The following is a 19,587-nucleotide window of genomic DNA, read 5'->3' as shown; positions in this document are numbered from 1 at the left end:
ATCGTGGACAGTCTGTTCTGTTTCTTCGTCACTCTCGGTGAGTTCAGCTTCTTCTGCGACACGATTTGATTGTTTGTGTCAAAATCTAAAATAATTAAAATGTTTGTTCAGCAGAAAAACAGACGATCTGAACCAGAGTTCAGTGATATGATCACCAGCTGGTTGTGTGACTGATCTGTCCTGAGACACAGACTCTGTTTCAGCAGGATCAAACTGATTTATCTTCCTCCTGATGCAACACACTGTCACACTGTGACTTATTCAGTTTCATCACTGTGCAGTTTGTCTCACGAGTGTTGAAATGTTTTAACTCGACATCAAAAAGTGATTTTCAGGGTTTGAATAGAAAATTAAAGCTTGTGTGTTGTTGTTGTTGTTGATCAGGTGCGGTGCCGATCATTCGCTGTCCCCGTGGAAACGCAGCGGAGATGGTCGCTGTGGTGAGTTCACACTGATGTCAGCCATGTTTGTAGTTTCCATCCTAAAGTCTCAACAAGTTACAACCCGGCTTCACCAAAGTTACAGTTTTAATCATGAAGTGTTGTCAAGTTTCCTGTTTCTCTCAAAAATATGAAGCTCGAGCTGCAACGATCAATCGATCAGTTGTTAACTACTAAATTATAATTACCGAGGGATCAGTTTGAGTCGTTTCTTTAAGATGTCAGCTTGTTAAATGTTACCTACCTACACACATGTATACACACACAGACACATAAAAGGGGAAAATGTAATTAAATGAATGAATCGCTCGTGTTCGGTCCTGTAGTATCTTTCCGTTTCAATGCAATTACATGTTTTGCCTCCAACAAGCAGAAAATGAAAAGGTTTTGTTTCTTTGTACTTGTTGTCTTCAGGGTACAAACGTAATAAACATGTTTCAGCTTCGACAGGAAAAACACGAGTTTAGAAACCAGCTGAAGACCTTTCAGAGGAGGTGTTGAGAGGAGCTCCACATGTGAACCAGAGCTCCTGCTGCTTCACCATGTTTGAGGCAGTCAACACTGGGATTAAATGTTGTGATATAAAACCTGAGCAGTTCAGACTGTGACAGTTTGCAGCTACTATTTCTGTTTGGTTTTACATGTAAACTTCAAAGATTACAGTGAATATCTTTGGGTCGTCGACAAAACAAAAACATCTTTCACCATTTTCTGACATTTTATAATAAGAGTTAATTGATTCATCCAGAAGAATAATCAACAGATTAATTGACAGTGAAATAATCCTTAGTTCAGCTCTATATGAAAATACATACTGTGAGGTGGGGTCACACATTTAACTGCACTATTTATATCTCATATTCGTCTTTAATATCTCTGACTTGACTGGATCACCGTGCAGTTTTGCAAAGCGATGATCAGCACTGATTTATAGTAATAATCAATAATATTTGGATTGATATGATCAAGAACTTTGATTTAACGTTCATTTATTTTCAGTCTAATTTCCAGAAACTTCATGTACTGTGATATTTTATTATATTTTGATATTGCAACATGAAATCACATTTGTTTTGCCAAATTATTTTACTGTCTGACCGTCATACAGAGACACACACTCAAGAGTTTAAGTGTGTGTGTGTGTGTGTGTGTGTGTTGTAGAAGTTGGATAAGAAGCTCCGTGAGAACCTGCGGGACGCCAGAAACAGTCTCTTCACAGGAGACAACATGGCCGCCGGACAGTTCAGGTAAACAACAGCTCCTGTCATGAACGATACAATTCAAACACTGTCGGCTCATGTGAAACTCCACTTCCCACAATGCAGTTCTGTATCACTGCACGGCCTTGTGTGTAATTTTCGTGCGTGTGGTGTCAGAATGATCAGAAAAGCATTTTTCCAGCGAGCAACAACGAATGAGCCGTTTCCTTTGCTTCATTCAAATACTGTAAAACAAGTGTTTTTGGCGTCCACGTTGCTCCACATCCCGACGTGATGCACATGAACACACCGAGGTCAGAACACCGACTTCCTAACCCGGGATGTGGGACCATCAGAGGAGCACCTGGACGCAGCGTAACACTCATCGCTGTGTTCCTTCTTGTCTCCAGTTTCCAGAGGCCTCTGTTCGTCCTGGCAGACCGTAACGTGGACATGGCCACGCCCCTCCACCACACCTGGACCTATCAGGCGCTGATCCACGACGTCCTGGTGAGCAGTCAGTCCTCTCTGAATGAGCTGACACACATTTTATATTGATTCATGAGAAAACACGAATCTAAACACTTAAGAAACAAAAAGTATTTGTAAAGTAAAAGTATTTTAAACGTCGGCAGCGTTCTTGTTTTGTTTTTATATTTTTTTTATATATTTTTTTGCAGAAACAGACGATGCACGTTTTCTTCTGTCGATATTTTGTCTTCAACAAATTTTCCGAGACAAACAAAGTGTTCTGTCTACTTTGACTCCTGCGTGCCGTAAAGATTAAAGATCAGGTAAAAGTTTTGTTTCAGACGGTTCAGTTGTTTCTGCAAACAGCTGCTCACTGAAGTATCAGGAAGTCGTGCATTTGTTTGGGACTATTTTCCCCAAATTTGGTGCTGTAGTGAGATCTGAGGGCAGTGAAACTTCATCATCACTGAACGCACACACACACACACACACACACACACACGCACGCACACGCACACACACACTTTCATGTGTTCATGCAGAGCAGTGTCAGCTGGGGAGGTGCTGAGGTTAATACTGACAGCACTGGAATGTAGAATTACACGGATGTGTTATGTAACATGTCATCAGCACACACACACACACACACACACACACACACACACACACACACACACAGAGCTACTGGCACCAGCAGACCAGAGTTTGGCAAATACATTGCGACGTCTCTCTTAACAACTCCTCGAATCTCATTTTTATCCATCAGGACTAATTTTCCTTCAACAGAGAAAAGTTCAGTTTATTCTTCTCACGCTGGTTTTTAAGGCTCATGCTGATATTCCAGCAGCAAAAACATCTGATAATGATCTAATGGTTAATATGTAGTTCAGAAATGCTTAACATAAACATACATTTGATCAACTAAAGATTCACAGCAGAGTAAAGTAAAGGATCACAGCAGAGTAAAGTAAAGGATCACAGCAGAGTAAAGTAAAGGATCACAGCAGAGTAAAGGATCACAGCAGAGTAAAGTAAAGGATCACAGCAGAGTAAAGTAAAGGATCACAGCAGAGTAAAGGATCACAGCAGAGTAAAGTAAAGGATCACAGCAGAGTAAAGTAAAGGATCACAGCAGAGTAAAGGATCACAGCAGAGTAAAGTAAAGGATCACAGCAGAGTAAAGGAAAGGATCACAGCAGAGTAAAGGATCACAGCAGAGTAAAGTAAAGGATCACAGCAGAGTAAAGTAAAGGATCACAGCAGAGTAAAGTAAAGGATCACAGCAGAGTAAAGTAAAGGATCACAGCAGAGTAAAGGATCACAGCAGAGTGAAGGATCACAGCAGAGTAAAGTAAAGGATCACAGCAGAGTAAAGTAAAGGATCACAGCAGAGTAAAGGATCACAGCAGAGTAAAGTAAAGGATCACAGCAGAGTAAAGTAAAGGATCACAGCAGAGTAAAGTAAAGGATCACAGCAGAGTAAAGTAAAGGATCACAGCAGAGTAAAGGAAAGGATCACAGCAGAGTAAAGGATCACAGCAGAGTAAAGGAAAGGATCACAGCAGAGTAAAGGATCACAGCAGAGTAAAGTAAAGGATCACAGCAGAGTAAAGGAAAGGATCACAGCAGAGTAAAGGATCACAGCAGAGTAAAGTAAAGGATCACAGCAGAGTAAAGTAAAGGATCACAGCAGAGTAAAGTAAAGGATCACAGCAGAGTAAAGGATCACAGCAGAGTAAAGTAAAGGATCACAGCAGAGTAAAGTAAAGGATCACAGCAGAGTAAAGTAAAGGATCACAGCAGAGTAAAGTAAAGGATCACAGCAGAGTAAAGGATCACAGCAGAGTAAAGTAAAGGATCACAGCAGAGTAAAGTAAAGGATCACAGCAGAGTAAAGGATCACAGCAGAGTAAAGTAAAGGATCACAGCAGAGTAAAGTAAAGGATCACAGCAGAGTAAAGTAAAGGATCACAGCAGAGTAAAGTAGACAGTTGTCATCACGTGATGTAAATGTTTCCATGTGAGGTGTCGGCACCTTGAAACACATCAGAAAAAGCTGTCACTGCACCAGAGTCCGGGAAATGACGCTTCAACAAATTGATTTGTTTTGAAAACAGCTGAAGTTATGTCTCCATATTTTTAGACTTTTTGAACGTCGCTCTGTCGGGTCGTCCAGGTCCAGAATCCAGACTCTGTTCTGGTCTCTGTTGGTGCGACGTGGTCCAGATGGCAGCACGCTCACTTTCCTATAAACATGTCAGGCCCTGAACACCGCCGTCTACCACCCAGCAGGAGACGGGATCCCAACGCTAAATCTCCCTTCTCATCCCTCGCCTGTTCCCATGGCAACAGCGATATTATGATCTGCTGTTTGTTTCTGTGTTTGGGACGAGGATCTGCTCCCCGTCAGCCTCAGTCAGGATCCACCGTGGTGTAATTAGCAGTGATGCGCCGTAGGACGGGTCTGGACGTTATCCCAGATATCTTTAACAAAGCAGGCCTCTGCTCTCCTGGATCAGGTTTTATATTCAGTTAGTGTCTCAAAATCACTCAGAACTGTAAACTGGAGGTAGATGATGACGCCTTTGGTTTTTCTTGGGGGTTTCATCATGGGTACAGACCTTGGAAGAGTTGATTTAGATCATTTAACGCAGGAAAAACAATTAATAATACAGAAAATGGCCTCAGCTGTGGGTTTGTGACGAGCTCCTCACAGCTACTGGCAGAGGTGTCGACGATAACCTGCCAAAACAACCAGCGAAGCCTTAGCTGAGGAACGTCAAGGGTCACCTGACAGAAGGTGGAATAAATCTTCACAAATGTGTTTTTTCTCCACCAGGACTTCCAGCTCAACAGGGTGGTGATGGAGGAGGGGGCGGGGGCGGAGCCATCTCCGGCCGGCGCCAGACCAAAGAAGAAGAACAGAAAGATGTACGACCTGACGGCCGCCGACAAGTTCTGGCAGAAACACAGGGGCAGGTCAGTTCATCTGGAGGAAAGGTTCATTTATGTGGTTGGTTCAGGCTCGTTATTAATCTGCATCCTGCCAACAGCAAGAATTTAATTTAGCCAGACAGGTGAGTTCAGGTGCTGAAGAGGCTCCGACTGTGACCCAAATAACAGAGAAGAAGAGAATCTTAGTTTCCAGAACAATAATGTTTATTTTCATCAGTTAGTTTGGTTAGTTTGGTTAGTTTATTTAGTTTAATCTATAAAATGTCAAAGTGTTAAAAATGTTCCTCACCATCTCAGAGACCAAAGAGACATCGTGTCTCTGGTCCAACCAACCGTCTGAGACCCAAAGACTCTTTATTTACTGTCAGAAATAACAAAGAGACGATTTCACAGATTGTCAAAGTAGTTGTCGATTGATTGTCTTTCAGTTAGCAGATCAATTAATTAAGTGAAGCGATTGGTCAGAAGATCACTGAACAGTGTGTGTGTGTATGTGTTTCAGTCCGTTCCCTGAGGTGGCCGAGTCGGTCCAGGAGGAGTTGGACACCTACAGAGCCCAGGAGGACGAGGTCAAACGCCTCAAGAGCATCATGGTGAGACGCAACAGCTCGTGTAGTCAGGGTGACTGTGTCCTACCTCAGTGTACAACCCTGACGCTATAAAACAGGATCAGTCATTAACACACTGACTGTGTTCAGTTTGCTGAAGGTTTCCTGAGTCTCCTTTACGTGATATGTTACAGAGTTTGAGTTTGGAGCATTCGACAACTTTCTGCCATCAAATTCACAGAAATCACTGAAAACAATAAATATATCCTCGTCTTGTTTATCACATCCTGTTGTTGAAGTTCGATGATGTTTACGTGGTTTGAATTTAAAAGGTTCAGTATTGTCTGCCGTGTTTTATTTCCTGCTCTGTGTGTTTCTGTCTGCAGGGTTTAGAGGGAGAGGATGAAGGAGCCATCAGCATGCTGTCAGACAACACAGCCAAGCTCACCTCCGCCGTCAGGTACTGATCCAACAGCTTCATCCAGAGCCTCCAACTGTTCATGCTGCTTAAAATGTTACAATAAACTGGAAACGTTCATTATACAGTTAAATTTAACAAAATCACTTTGGGTTCACATTCTGAAAAGGTCTCCACATGTTTGGGGCCACTGGGCATGCTCAGTAGAGTCCGATGAGACTCCTCAGCTTCCTGTAGCTGAGCCCTCTAACTTCTTACATAAAGTAATGTAACCAAACATGCTACACTTCCAAATGTAATACTGATAAGTAAAAGACTCATAGCAGGTTGTTTATGATGCAGATTTTTGGCAAACACGACACCAAAATCACTTCACAGCTCTGCTCTGCTCATGTCATCCCCGAGTCTCCACACAAACCGGATCAGAACCAAGTTTGAAGCAGGAGACACAAACAAGAATAAACAATAACTGCACAGTTTGGTAACACATTCAACAACAATAAAGAGCTGCGATTCCCCCAAATTAAAAAGAGAGGGCTGTAATTTATTTTCTAAAACTACCAAAGCATCTCTGCTCCTCTACGATCCAGCGAGAGAAACAAACAGAAAGTCGCCTCAGCAGAAACATAAGAAACATCTACATGAGGTGAAATCGGCTCACGGAGAAACAGGACCAGTTCAGCAGCTTCATCTCTACATCTTTACAAGTGATTGTCAGCTTTAAAATCCCTCTGTGAATCGACCAGGTGACCTTGTTTAAGAGGCAGACTGTTTGCAGGTTTCTCAATGACTCAGTAACTAAAGAATGAATTTCCTTGACGTTCAGAGGACACATGAGCCCAGAGGCAGAGAACAGCTGATTGGATCTTTGGTTGTGATCGGTCTCTCAGGATGTAACTATGACACCATGTTAGAGACTCTCATCCCGCTCAACCAAAACAACCTGCTGCTCCGAGTCCAGAACTCAGTTTAAAGTGTAAATTGTCGCAGATAGGGATGTTGTTCTTGGGTCGAACAGCAGCCGGAGACTCGTGGAGTGAGACAGATAATCATCTCTTCCAGCAGATTAAACTGTGAGATACTTGAGAAGTGCAGCATTAATGTTGGTTAATCAGGAGCAGGTTGAAAAGGTCACCTTTGTTTTGTTCTGGTCTGCAGCTCTCTGCCTGAGCTGCTGGAGAAGAAACGACTCATCGACCTGCACACCAACGTCGCCACGGCCGTCCTCGACCACATCAAGGTACGCCGCCGTCACCGTCCAGTCAAATGTAACACAGCCACGCTTTCTGGTTCCAGCTGGTGAAATGTGAGGATTTGCTGCTTTTCTTTGTCTTTGATGGCAGCAAATGAGGAGTTTTGAGGTTTTGGACTGCTGGTTTGTAAACTAGATTATTATTTGATTAATCATGAAAATAATTGGCAGATTACTCGATACTGAAAATAATCGTTAGTTGCAGCCTTGGTGCCACTTTTGTTTGGTTTTTATCATTTTATAACTATTCCTTGTTTTATCCCGTCATGTTTCTGTTTTATTTTACATTTGTGTTGTTTTTATCTTTTCTGTGAAGCTCTTTGTCACCTCGCCAAGAAAAGTGGTTTATAAATAAATGTATTATTATTATTATTATTATTATTATTATTATTATTATTTAGAAATGTTAAATTCTCTCATCACAGATTTAAGATTTCAGTAATTCCATCACAGACTGTTGCTCTATAGTTTGATCACTTTTCTTATGAAAGCGTCTTTTATGTTGTTATTGAGCAGATTATTGTGTTGTGTTCGTTCCTGTGTGTGTTTTCGGAGACGGCAGTATAAGTACACAGTACAATGTTTGAATACTCACTCGATGCTGTTTGTGTCCTCAGAGTCGTAAACTGGACGTTTACTTTGAGTACGAAGAGAAGCTGATGAGCAAGTCGACTTTAGACAAATCACTGCTGGACATCATCAGTGACCCCGATGGTACCAACACACACACACACACACACACACACACACACACACACACTCCAACATGATTGGTAGATCCACCAGATAAACTAAACTGTGTGGATGTTTTTGTTTCTCAGCCGGGACTCCAGAAGACAAAATGAGACTTTTCATCATCTACTACATCACTGCTCAGCAGGCTCCGTCAGAGGTAAAACACAACGTACATGAGCAGCAGAACCACTGATAAACCAACGTGACCGAATACTTCTTCAGATGAAAACATAGTCGAAGGTCAAACATGCCAGAGAACAGTAAACTTTCAAATAATTGGACCTCTGTTTTGTAGACCAGGTCCACGCGGGTCTCCACACCTGACTGTGCCTAAAGTTTTATTGTTGGGTCTCGTGTCAGACGGGCAGCAGAAGGATTCATAAGAAAATAGATTTTCTTCTTAGCCACAACTTTTTCCATGAAATCTTGAGGCTTTGAAGTCCTGCAGCTGTCCCCGTGTGTCTCATCCTTCATTAACTTCACAATGTTTTGGACTTTATCTGTCAGTTTCTTGCAGACCTAACAATGAATCCTTTAACAACAAGCTAAGTGTAGCTAATAATATCCAGGAGTAAAGTTTGGCTCTTTGAGGAAATATTCAAATATTGCTCAAGTTAGATGAGCTGTTTTCACTTTGCATCTCCAAACTCTGAGCATTTCCAAACCGCTGCTCTGTTGGATGACAGCAGGCCGCTTCAGATGTGTGTTACTGGATCTGTCATCGTATTTGATTCAGCGAAAAGAGACAGAAGACCAGTGTGAGTCACCAAACCACCTCTGCACCAGCTTAACCAAAACCGTCACCACTTGGCTCTCACGTCTCAACTTCTGTCATAAAGTCGAGCCGCATGAGTGAAGGACGTTCAGGAGGAGTTCACCTCTGAACCGACTCCCAGCAGGAACACAAACAACAGTTAGCTTTAGTCACGGTGGGTTTTCAGTGAGGTGCTGTAGCTAATTTTAAGGAGTATGTAGACGGCCCATGTACTGAAGTGTACTTCTCATATGTGAAGTGTTTCCCTAAAGACAAATCTTTAAGACGAGAGTTAAAGTGACAGCGAGCAGTGAGTGTTTCTGGGATGTGTTAGAAGTTGTGTGAGATCAGGGATGATTCAGCGGAGGGACGGTGATGTGAGGGTTGTGGTTCAGTGAAGACGACTGTGACTGTTGGGAACTCTCTGTGATCGTCCTGCGGTTCAGTGGTAACTTCCAGGAACAAAACAGTCTGAGGAAAGTAGATCTGAGGAGACAGCAGGACAATGCTTCTCATTCTTCAGACCTTCTGCATCGTCAGGAGCTGAGTTTTAATCACAGGATGATCTTGTTGTTTATAGAGTAGCTTTTGTTCCTTTATCTCAGTTCACCACAGGAACACAGATGGAGAGCAAAACGTTTCAAACTAAAACATCTGTATGAGCCTGTTTTTAAATGTTGTTTTTCAGGACTTGTAGTTTGTTTCAAGGTTAATTCATTGTTTTCCAAGTTTATAAGGTATATTAAGTTTATTACTCAAATCCCAATTCAAGACAGTCCTAAAAATGTAGAAGACCCACAACCCTGTAAAGAATGAGCGGTTATGGATGATGAATTAAAGGTTAACTGGAGGTGAAATAATGTTATTATACGTGATCATGTCGAGCTTATCTGTGTAATCTGCTGAGTTTTCCTCAGTATGAAAGTAATCCAGTGAAAGTTGTCTGTACATCCACAAATACACCACAAACAGAAGGTTCTGACTGAGTGTAAACAGATAGAGACGTAAAGATGTGACTCACAGCGAGCTCACTGAGTAAAGGAAACATACGTCACGTTAACACCCGGCTGGCCGAACCCGACAGGTGTTCTGTTTTTCACGTCCAGCTCGAGCCGGTCACACCGAGTCCCACTCTAATGTTTACAACCTGGAAGGTGACAAAAAGCCTGTGTTGTGTTAAAAGTGTTGCCACGTAGACAGACAGTGGGTCCGTCGCTTGTTATCGCTTTTTTTACACTATATGTAGTTTTATCATGCCTCCTCGGTAGTGATAGCCGTGGCCGGACGCATTCTGTTTCCGGGCTGTCGGTCCGTGCGTACCCTTCTTGTGAACGCGATATCTCAGAAATGCATCAAGGGAATTTCTACAAATTTGGCACAAATGTCCACGATGACTCGAGGATGAACTGCTTAGATTTGAGTGGTGACAGTGGCTGTTATTAAATACAACCACGAGGCGGTAATTCTAGATTCGCTAAAAGAACTTGAAAGCACCACGTCGATTGACGTGACCGCACCAGGACAGAAGTCCACCTGTAAAAATGAATCTTTAATGTACCGTGTCATCCCTGATATCATTGATTTGTCTTGAAATTGTAAAATGAATGCAGCTGAAGCCAAATCAGACTTTAATCTACATTTTGCTTTGTTGACATGAAAACTGTTTGGTTAACCACGACTACGTGTCCCGCGTCATCTGAAAATCAATCAGATGGGGACACCTCTGATTAGAACTGGTTGTAAAGTCCAAAAAAAAACTAAACAGAAATTAGCCAACAAGAACACAATGTCTGAGCCCAGATGGCCGTTCAGACATTTCATCTGACTTGAGAAGCTTTGACCTTTGGTGGTTTCTCCTCAGTTGGAGTAAAGACGCTCTTTATTTCTGGGATTGTAGAAATTCCACTTGAGATTTGTGTCGTTTGGATAAAGTCTAGATCCTCCTGGCGTCTCAGATGACAGTCCTCCAGATCTTCCCATCGCCCTGGCCAGGCTTCTTCACCGGACGCTTACATCACCACAGTCGAAATGGTTTAGACAGATGGTTTCAAGTCAGCTGTGCCCCGGTGTCCTCAAAACCACATCATTCTGATCAATAGCCACATTTTGGACACATCTTCTTGGCTCCGCCACATTTCTAATGTCATAATGAGCCGGTGGCGGAACCGAGACGAGCGAGCCAACGTTCCTCCTGGTCAGAGTCACTGTAACGAACACAGCTGGATCAGGTTTAGTTTGGCAGAAGACGCCTCTCATCCTTTATAACATGACAGCCACTGCAATTGCTATTAGTTTGAGTTTGGCGTCAAATACCTGATGCACCAGGAGGTCAGTCTGCGTTAGAACAGTTTGACAATGTTTGAACCTGTGAACAAAGAAATCTGCAGGTTTAAAACTCTTAAACTTCAGTCAGTGGACGAATGAGAGGACACCTGCAGAGAGTCCGTGTGAAGCAGAGAGTCGGTGTCCACGTCCAGGCCTCCAGCTGCTGCACCTGCAGAAGTCATTTAACAATCTGTCTCAATTATTCAGTCAGTGATCAGTCAACATCAGTGAAACAGGGCGCAGGCCAACAACTGAAGTCATGGGTATTCATCAGTAATGCTGCTGAACCTCTCCAATAAAAACTCTGGTTATCTGTTGTCAGTCACATCAGTGACGGGACAAAGAGCTTCATCTTCTCGCTCTCTGAAGCAGAAACCAACTCTGTGCTTCTGTCACAATGAGATCAAATCCAGTCTGATTCTCCAGGTTTTTACGCCGACACGTCAGATAATAATTGTGAAGTTGAAGCTCAGTTTTGTAAAGCAGCTCGGGCTGCAGCTGAGCATGTTAAAGGTTGTCCATTATTTCCTCGATGAGTTGTTCCATCAATGAAATATCAGAAAATGGTGAAAACTGTTGATCAGTGTTTCGTCCTCAAATGTCTTTAGTCCAAACCCCAAATAGATTGAGTTCAGTGTCACTGCTGCGTAAGAGAGTGAAGCAGAGCGTCCTGTAGCTCCGTGTTGTGGTTTATCTCCTGTTTAATGTTGTTTCCAAAGTCCTAAAGTTCCTGCTTGAGCTCCGTTTTCATGTTTTGGATATGTTGCTGAGGTTTTGAAAAGCTTTAGCGGTAGTGAAGTCTTCCTCCCACGCGCAGCCTCCATCTTTCCCACGCTGGTTTTGTTGTCGTGCACTGTTTTCCTTTGTTTTCCCTCGTTGTAGTCTTTGTCTGTCCCTGAAGCTTTCCTGTGTTTAAACCCACTAATTCTCGTTCATTTTAGTTACTTGCGAAAGTTGAACTCGAGTTTAAGTGGAGTTATTTTATGACATTGACCAGGACCAATGTTGAGCGATTAATGTAATAGTTGACCACTAATCTATTCATTTTTGCAGCTCGACAAGTAATGCTGAAGAGAGGTCGCTCTGATTGGCTGTTCAGCTGATCGGTTCTCTTGGAGGAGGCGGATGAAGAGCACGTGAGCCTGTTGCTGTAGTTTAGTGTCTGATGTCTTCACAACAGTTTATCAGACATGTTCTCCATTAAAGTGTCTATATTAGAGAGAGAGGTGAAAGTCATCACAGTATCTGCAGTCCTGACTTTCTCCTGGTTTACGTTTTTGAATGCTGAATACAGACTGCCGCCACCTGCTGGTGTGGAGAGTTATTTCCTCTCCCACAGGTGCAGGTTGGCCTTCTGCTGTAGTATTTGCGGTGCGTTCAAGTGCAGCTTTTTGGCCGAGACATGGACGTTTCATAAACAGGTGTGATTCTGCAGATGTATGCATGTGGTTGTGAAAGACTTTGTATTGAAAGAGAAATCATATAATTCCTTCTCTTCTTACATTTATTTATGGTCTATTTTGGAGAAAACTTGAATATCTACACACAGCTGACCAATCACAGTGTGAAGAGGACGTGGTTGTAACACAGCGAGGCCTTTGATTCTCAGCTCGTCCTCGGCTTCCTCTGCTGACGGACGGTGTGACAGCTCTGCCCAGAAATGAGCCTCGCTCTCTTTCATCCACCTGAGAGACGGATGATCCCGGGATCATCCCCTCAGCCTCCATCACCACCCACTCCCTTCTTCTCTCTCTCCTCCTGTCCTCTGTGACCAGCTCCTGGCCTCTGTCTCTGTCTTTGATCTCTCTCCCTCCACAGTTTCAGACTGATGTGGTGGGAATTCACTCGTACAGAATCACCCTCACACGCTCTCACGTGGCTCAGTTGTGTAATCCTTCAGCGGCTCCCGCTGAGCTGCCAGTCAGGAGCTTATTGAAGAGCAAACTGTGTGTAGACGCTGCGCTTTACGTCACCTTCACTCGCTGTAGGTAGAATCAGACAGACTGTTCCCTCCGTGGATATACTGTGACGTTTCCTCCATGTTTTCTTTGGCGTTATGTCACAATAACTTAATCATTTTCAGGAACACAGGCTCAAGAATCCAGGCCTCTCATCGAGGTTGAACCTGATTTAAGTTTGCAGCATTAAGTACGTTTACTCCACTTTTATAGTTACTCATCGCAACATTTGGCTGTTTCCTGTCTGCATGCACCACCTCCACCTGCGGAGGACTTTGGAGTGTGGCAGCCATCTTGAAACTCTCTGCCGTTGGTTTTGAACTGTCATCATCGTTGCAGGTCACATGACCAGAACAAACCAAAAAACTCATCGCCGTAACTTTCTGTTTAAAATTCAATCTGCAAACCTCTAAAGAAGAAGTGTTCACGATAACCGCGATATTAAAGTACGTAATATTGATATTGTGTTTATAATACTCATGATAATCCAGTGCCTCTCAAATAACTTGCTTTTCTTTCTGTGCTCACTCTGTCATAGTGGGTGGCAGTAGTGCAGCTTCACGCTGGTTGCCACCCGCCATAAAACAAAGAAGCTGCAGTAACTGTTAGCGGGCTAGCTGAATATCGCTCTCCACCTCCTCACTCGTGTATTTGAAGTGTAATAAGGTTGACAAAAAGAGACAAAACAGTAAAGTTATAGGTGAATTAAACTGATAATATTGTTATTGTGAATTCTGTCGGCCACGATAATCAACTGAATTTGTTGACTAATTGTTCAGATCGCTCTATAAAACCAGAGTCTATTTAATGAAGTCCATGTGTTGATGTTTGTGTGTCTGTTGTGTGTGTTTCAGTCGGACTTGGAGCAGTACAAGACGGCTCTGTTGGACGCAGGCTGTGACCTTTCACCTCTCAACTACATCAAGCAGTGGAAGTGAGTCTGTTGTTGTTAAAGTTGTCTGATGAAGTTACTGTCGAACGTCTTCGTAGCCTCACTTTAGTTTTAAACAGTTAGTTTTTGTATCACCTGAGCCTCCAGTCGTCTTCATTTGATCTGTTTCATCACATGTTTTATTTGTACCTTCACCAAAGCGCCGTCAGTATTTTGCCGTTAGATTACAGTCATGTGTCGTCTGTGTGTTTAAGGTTTAAGGAAAATTAAAAAAATTGTATCTTCGTATTATCTGGATGATAAAACAAAGAGCAGAGTGTGTCAGCCTCTGTTTAACACAAGAGTCCGTCACGTTGAGTCATTCTGGTTTCCTCCAACTTTTTCAGGGCGTTTACCAAGATGGCCGCCACCCCAGCCAACTACGGCAACAGCGGAGTCAAACCCATGGGGTAAGTTTTAACACAAGATGTGTTTTTGTGACACGGTTTGATTAAAAGAGTTTTAAATAGATGCACCTGAGGTTCAGCCCTGAGCTCATCCCAGAGCGTCAGAGTTTGACGAGTTGGGAATGAGACTCAAAAATCTACTTTTCTTACAAATAGCACCTTTAAAACTCAGCAGTTTATTAATACGACAGCCCTTCAAAAAATCCTCCTTAATGAAGTTATAATATTCAGTTTTTGTTGAGTCCACTCACAACACGTAGTTTTAATAACTACAGTACATTAAGACTTGACTTGTTACTTATTGTTTCCAGTATTTGCAGTATTAGTAGCTGCACTGTAGAACCAGGAGTGTTCAGACTACCAGCCTTACCCTGTCCTCCTCCTCCTCCTCCTCCTCCTCCTCCTCGCTGCCTTACCTCCTCCCTCTCTACTCCCCCTCCTTCTATTTGTCCCCCTTTGTTTCCTCCCCCTCCCTCTCCTCCCCCGTCCTCTGCAGGCTGTTTTCCAGAGTGATGAATACCGGCTCACAGTTCGTCATGGAGGGAGTGAAGAACCTGGTGCTCAAACAACATGTGAGTCAAAGTGGAAAATCTAAATTAAATAATAACCTGCAGTGAATCCAGAAACTGTTCTCAACCAACAAACCTGCTCACATTCGAGCTTTTAACAAATCTAGGCCCAGATGCTTTCAGCCTGAAGGTCGAGGGTCAGACTGAGCATGGAGGGCCGTCACTGATTAGACTGAAATAATTCAACATGAGTCGTCAGCTCTCCGACATCTCAACAGGAAGTAGATGTTCAGGGGAACATAATGCACATTAATTCATGTGAGCACAGTTTCTGTTGGCAGGTCGAATTCACACTCAAAGCAAACAGGGGGCAGCATATTGCTAATGTAACCACTAACTGCTGCTATATGTAGCTGTTGTTAGCTAGTTCGCTCAGTTAGCCGTGCAGCTAGCAGTCCCGTACCGGCGCTCGGAGCACCGGGGGAGTGTTGCTGTTTACAACACTAGCACAGACGCTTCTGACTAAGACAGGCAGGGCTAGCTGTTAGCATGCTAACTTCAGTAGATATCTCTGCAACACAGAATATAACATCATAATGTCAAAACTTTTATTTCTTCACATTCTGTTGATGATTTCGTTGCACCTTTAATGACACGTGGGACTTTAATACCTGAAAAGCTCTTCGTCACATTCAGGAAACTATCCTGTAACACTACTATGAAGCAGTCCTGCTTAATGAAGTGTGAATCATGCCGTGAAATCTGGGTTGACAATATGAACATAATATGAACATACAGTCTTTTGGTCTTTTCGCTTTTAGCAGTCGAACTAAACAATAACTCAGAATTATGATCAGCGGTTGGAGCAAAGTTTTTGTTTTGTTAGTGGATACTTGGTGGCAAGCCGCCATGTTGGAAGAAGAAGACTGTAATCCTCATCTCTTCTCCCTCCTCATGATTTATTAGAACTTTTCTTTGTTTTTCATCCGTTTCTTTCTTCGTCCTGCATTTCCTTCTGTTGGTTCTCCTCCAACATGGCGGCTCGTCACCTGTAACCAGCCTCCAAACATTCCTTCATATGTCGGCGTGCTTTATTTAACCTGCTCCACCACCAAAACACCTAGCTCCGCCCATCTGCGTCTGGCAGGAGGTTAAATCAAGCGTACCTAATGTGACAGTCTTTGTTCCTGGACAGCAGCGATGATGATGACAACAAGGAGGATGATGGGATGTTTCAGGGTGAAACTGGCACCAACATGGAGTCATTTATTATCATCTCTCTCACACACACACACACACACACACACACACACACACACAGGGAGGTGGTGTCTGTTTTCTTCATACAGAAGCTGAACTGAGACCAGCCGAGTCGGACCTCGAAGCTGCCAGAACATTACAGACGCGAGCTGTTGACACTCTGACAGCTGAGATATTTACACACTTCTTCCACACACACGTCTCCAACATTTAAAAAGAAAAGACGTTCAGCAAAGTTTCTCGAGCAGAATCCAAACAAAACAAAGATTTCTGACGATTAAAACCATCGAAACCTTAAATGAACCTGAAACAGCAAAGATGAGATGAATCTGATTTTACTGTTGGAACTTGAGACTGATGGAGATCAATTGATAAATTTTAGACTCCAACACTTCGACAAATACTCAAACCTGAGTGACAGAACTGTTAATATTGTGGTTTCTTTTTTCCAGACGTGAAATGAAAATACTCCAAAGTCAGAGATTTGTTTAAACACATGAAAACTGGTGAAAGGAAAATTATTTAATTGAAATAAAAAAGTTAAAGTATGCCACGCTAAAGTCTCCACCATCCTCTTTATAATACGAATTAAACCAAAAATATGTTTTTGGTTTATAGCTTTTAAATCATATAACACAAGACACAGAGGAGATCTACTGCTACTTTTTTTAAACTTATTTTTTTATATGTTATATATATAAATGTTATATGTTTATGTATAGAAAATATATGTTATTAATATTTTCTTTGCTATTAAAAGCTACATTTTAGTTAGAGAGATTAAATCTCTGTCTGTCATATTGTCAGGTTTTCTATCCAGTGTACAAAGTTCTGGATCTGAAGTGATGTTGACGCCTGTTTGAATGCTGACAGAAGTCCAGATCTGATGTTTCTGATGAAATGAATCACTGAGTTCTTGTCTTCTGTTGTTCAGCTCCTCCTGAATTTGACGTGTAGAAATCATCTTCTCATCTCAAACCTCACAAAATTTATTTTTATGCAAAAAGAAAAGAATTTGACGGATTAACAGTTGTTGCTTCGTCGAGCTGCATCGCTGAACGATTCATCGGTTTGACTCTCTGATGTCAGCTTGTTAAATGTGAATATTTTCTGGTTGTGTTCCTCCTCTGACAGTTAACTCAATATGTTTTGGGTTTTGGACAAAATGAGACATTTGAGGACGAACTAATCACTAAACTAAGGAAATAATCAAAAGATTAATCAACAGTGAAGATAATGGAGTTGTCCGCTGCAGTGTGTGTTGTGCATGTACACCACAGTTTTAATGAACTCAATCATTCATTTATGTTTGAACTCTGTCCAACAGTTGTTGTTGATTTTTAGCGAAGACAAATGAATCCTAATTCATCGCTGTTGTTTGTCGGAGCAGCTGCTGATATTTTATTTCTCTTCTTCCAGAACCTTCCAGTCACTCGGATCCTGGACAACCTGATGGAGATGAAGTCGAACCCTGTGAGTTTTGCTTTTAATCGTCGTCAGATCTCAAAGAAAACATGTTTGAACTGAGAACTTTTTGACATTTTCTTAAACAATATAAGTAATAACACTGATGTTTACCTGAATACCGGGTGCTGAATCTGTAGGATGAGATGAGACAGTGAGTATTGGTGGCAGTGTTGGCGGATACATCCACTGTTTGTTTGAGCATGAACATGTTGACAAGAAGAAAGATTAAGATTCATTTTCATCCTCACTTCTCAGTCAGACGGGAGAGAAAACTAAAAGGGGAAGTGTTCAGTTTTCAGTTTGACTGAAGCAAAAAGACTTTCTCTCACCTCGGCTGGTCGACAGCTTTTGCCGTTTTTCACTTCTGGCCGCGCTGATTTGCAGGAAACCTGAGAAAGAGGTTGTTACAGTCGTGTTCAGCTGTCAGGACGTCTGCAGCTTCTGACTGCATCTCTTTAGTTTCTCTCGTCCTGTTTGTTTCAAACATCTGCTGAGTTTCACTGTTTCATGTGTTCACTGTCAGCTGGTTCAGGACTCGTGTTTAGTTCCTGCTGCTGAAAACACAACGTTTCCTGTGATGCTGCTTCATAATAAAAGCTTTAAATTACTGAACAACGGGGGGCTTTTATTGGAGAAGTTAGAGGAAATTAAACGTGTTTGTAGCGGAGCCACTTTGTTAGCGGGGATTGTTTCGATAGTACTGCGGGGTGGGGTGAGGACAAGCGTGTCATCGGTGTCATTTAAACACACCTTCAAGCAGGTAGACCAGTGGTGGTGGAAATGCAAATCCCTGCCGCGCCGAGTCAAACTGAGTAGAACCGGGCCGCCAGATGTGATGGAAAAACAGCATCACACACACAAACTGCTGCACTCGAGGAAATCACATTAACTTCATATTAACGTGTGTGTGTGTGTGTGTGTGTGTGTGTGTGAGAGAGTGAGATTATATTACCAATACACACAGGTCAGTGATGATGATGATGAATGAGTGAAATTTTTGATTCGGCTCCACACACACACACACACACACACACACACACACACACACACTGCAGGTTTCTCAGCGTCTGGAGTTACAGACGACCAACAAAGATCCTGTTGTTGTGAATCTGAGGGGAGGAGGGGGAGGGGGGAGGAGGGGGGAGGACAGGAGTGGGATGAAGATGAAAGAAATCGAAGAGCACATTCTCCCTCTATCAGATTAGTGTGTGTGTTTGTGTGTGTGTGTGTGTGTGTGTGTGTGTGTGTGTGTGTGTGTCTGTGTGCGCGTGTGTGTGTGTGTGTGTGTTGTTCCTGTTCAGTCACTGTTTCTGATGAAGAATATTAAAGGAATAATTCAGGTCGTGGTTAGCTTAGCTTAGCATAAAGAGTAGAAACGAGGGTTAGGCTAGCCGGACTAGCTGCTTTCAGTCTTTCAGACCCCCAAAAAACAACAGAAAAACAACAACACAAATAAAAACTCCATTAAAACTTTGCAGAATTAGCTGTTAGCACTTCCTGTTAAACAACTGAATTAGCTGAGGACTTGTTTTAACATGTAAAAAACAATAAAATGTCTCCATACAGCTCGTCTGCTGTGATCACAGTCTGTAGAAGCCCCGAGATCACAAACTGATCTGAGGAGACGTTAATAAACCCTTTATTAAGATGAAATCTTCACTGTAGCTGCTAAGCTAAAAGTGTTAGCGTACAACTTTGATGTTGTGCTACTTTATACTTTCACTTCACTACATTTATTTGATATCTTTAGTTAGTAGTTACTTGTGACATGTAACCAATCAGACAGTGTTGTGGGCGGGACATTGAGTGAAACCACTGAGAGGTGGCGACAAACATCTAAAGGCCGCTTGCATCAGAGCCAAAGTTTTGTATTTTAAATACATTTATATTATCGGCAAACAAACAGAATAACACTGATACTGATGATCGGAAGAGCCGAATATCTGCTTCGATAATCC

At 42.5% G+C, this 19,587-nt stretch overlaps 1 protein-coding gene across 1 annotated transcript in view; it reads left to right on the top strand.

The window, feature by feature from the left end:
- Nucleotides 1–19,587, top strand: part of scfd1 (sec1 family domain containing 1) — a 28,619-nt gene that overhangs the window by 6,141 nt on the left and 2,891 nt on the right. The window contains exons 7-20 of the mRNA XM_073483886.1: nt 1–37; nt 385–440; nt 1,602–1,687; nt 2,050–2,149; nt 4,950–5,089; nt 5,568–5,658; nt 6,000–6,073; nt 7,190–7,271; nt 7,901–7,997; nt 8,105–8,175; nt 13,910–13,989; nt 14,334–14,396; nt 14,890–14,965; nt 17,582–17,635. The exon at nt 1–37 is cut by the window's left edge and continues 53 nt beyond it. Of these exons, the coding sequence (XP_073339987.1) occupies nt 1–37; nt 385–440; nt 1,602–1,687; nt 2,050–2,149; nt 4,950–5,089; nt 5,568–5,658; nt 6,000–6,073; nt 7,190–7,271; nt 7,901–7,997; nt 8,105–8,175; nt 13,910–13,989; nt 14,334–14,396; nt 14,890–14,965; nt 17,582–17,635 (1,107 nt within the window). The remainder of the gene's footprint in view (nt 38–384; nt 441–1,601; nt 1,688–2,049; nt 2,150–4,949; nt 5,090–5,567; nt 5,659–5,999; nt 6,074–7,189; nt 7,272–7,900; nt 7,998–8,104; nt 8,176–13,909; nt 13,990–14,333; nt 14,397–14,889; nt 14,966–17,581; nt 17,636–19,587) is intronic.

The sequence above is a fragment of the Pagrus major genome, chromosome 16, assembly GCF_040436345.1.
Source record: "Pagrus major chromosome 16, Pma_NU_1.0".
In the NCBI taxonomy this organism is placed as follows: domain Eukaryota; kingdom Metazoa; phylum Chordata; class Actinopteri; order Spariformes; family Sparidae; genus Pagrus; species Pagrus major.
The sequence above is the reverse complement of the archived record's forward strand: the minus strand, read 5'-3'. Positions and strand labels throughout refer to the sequence as shown.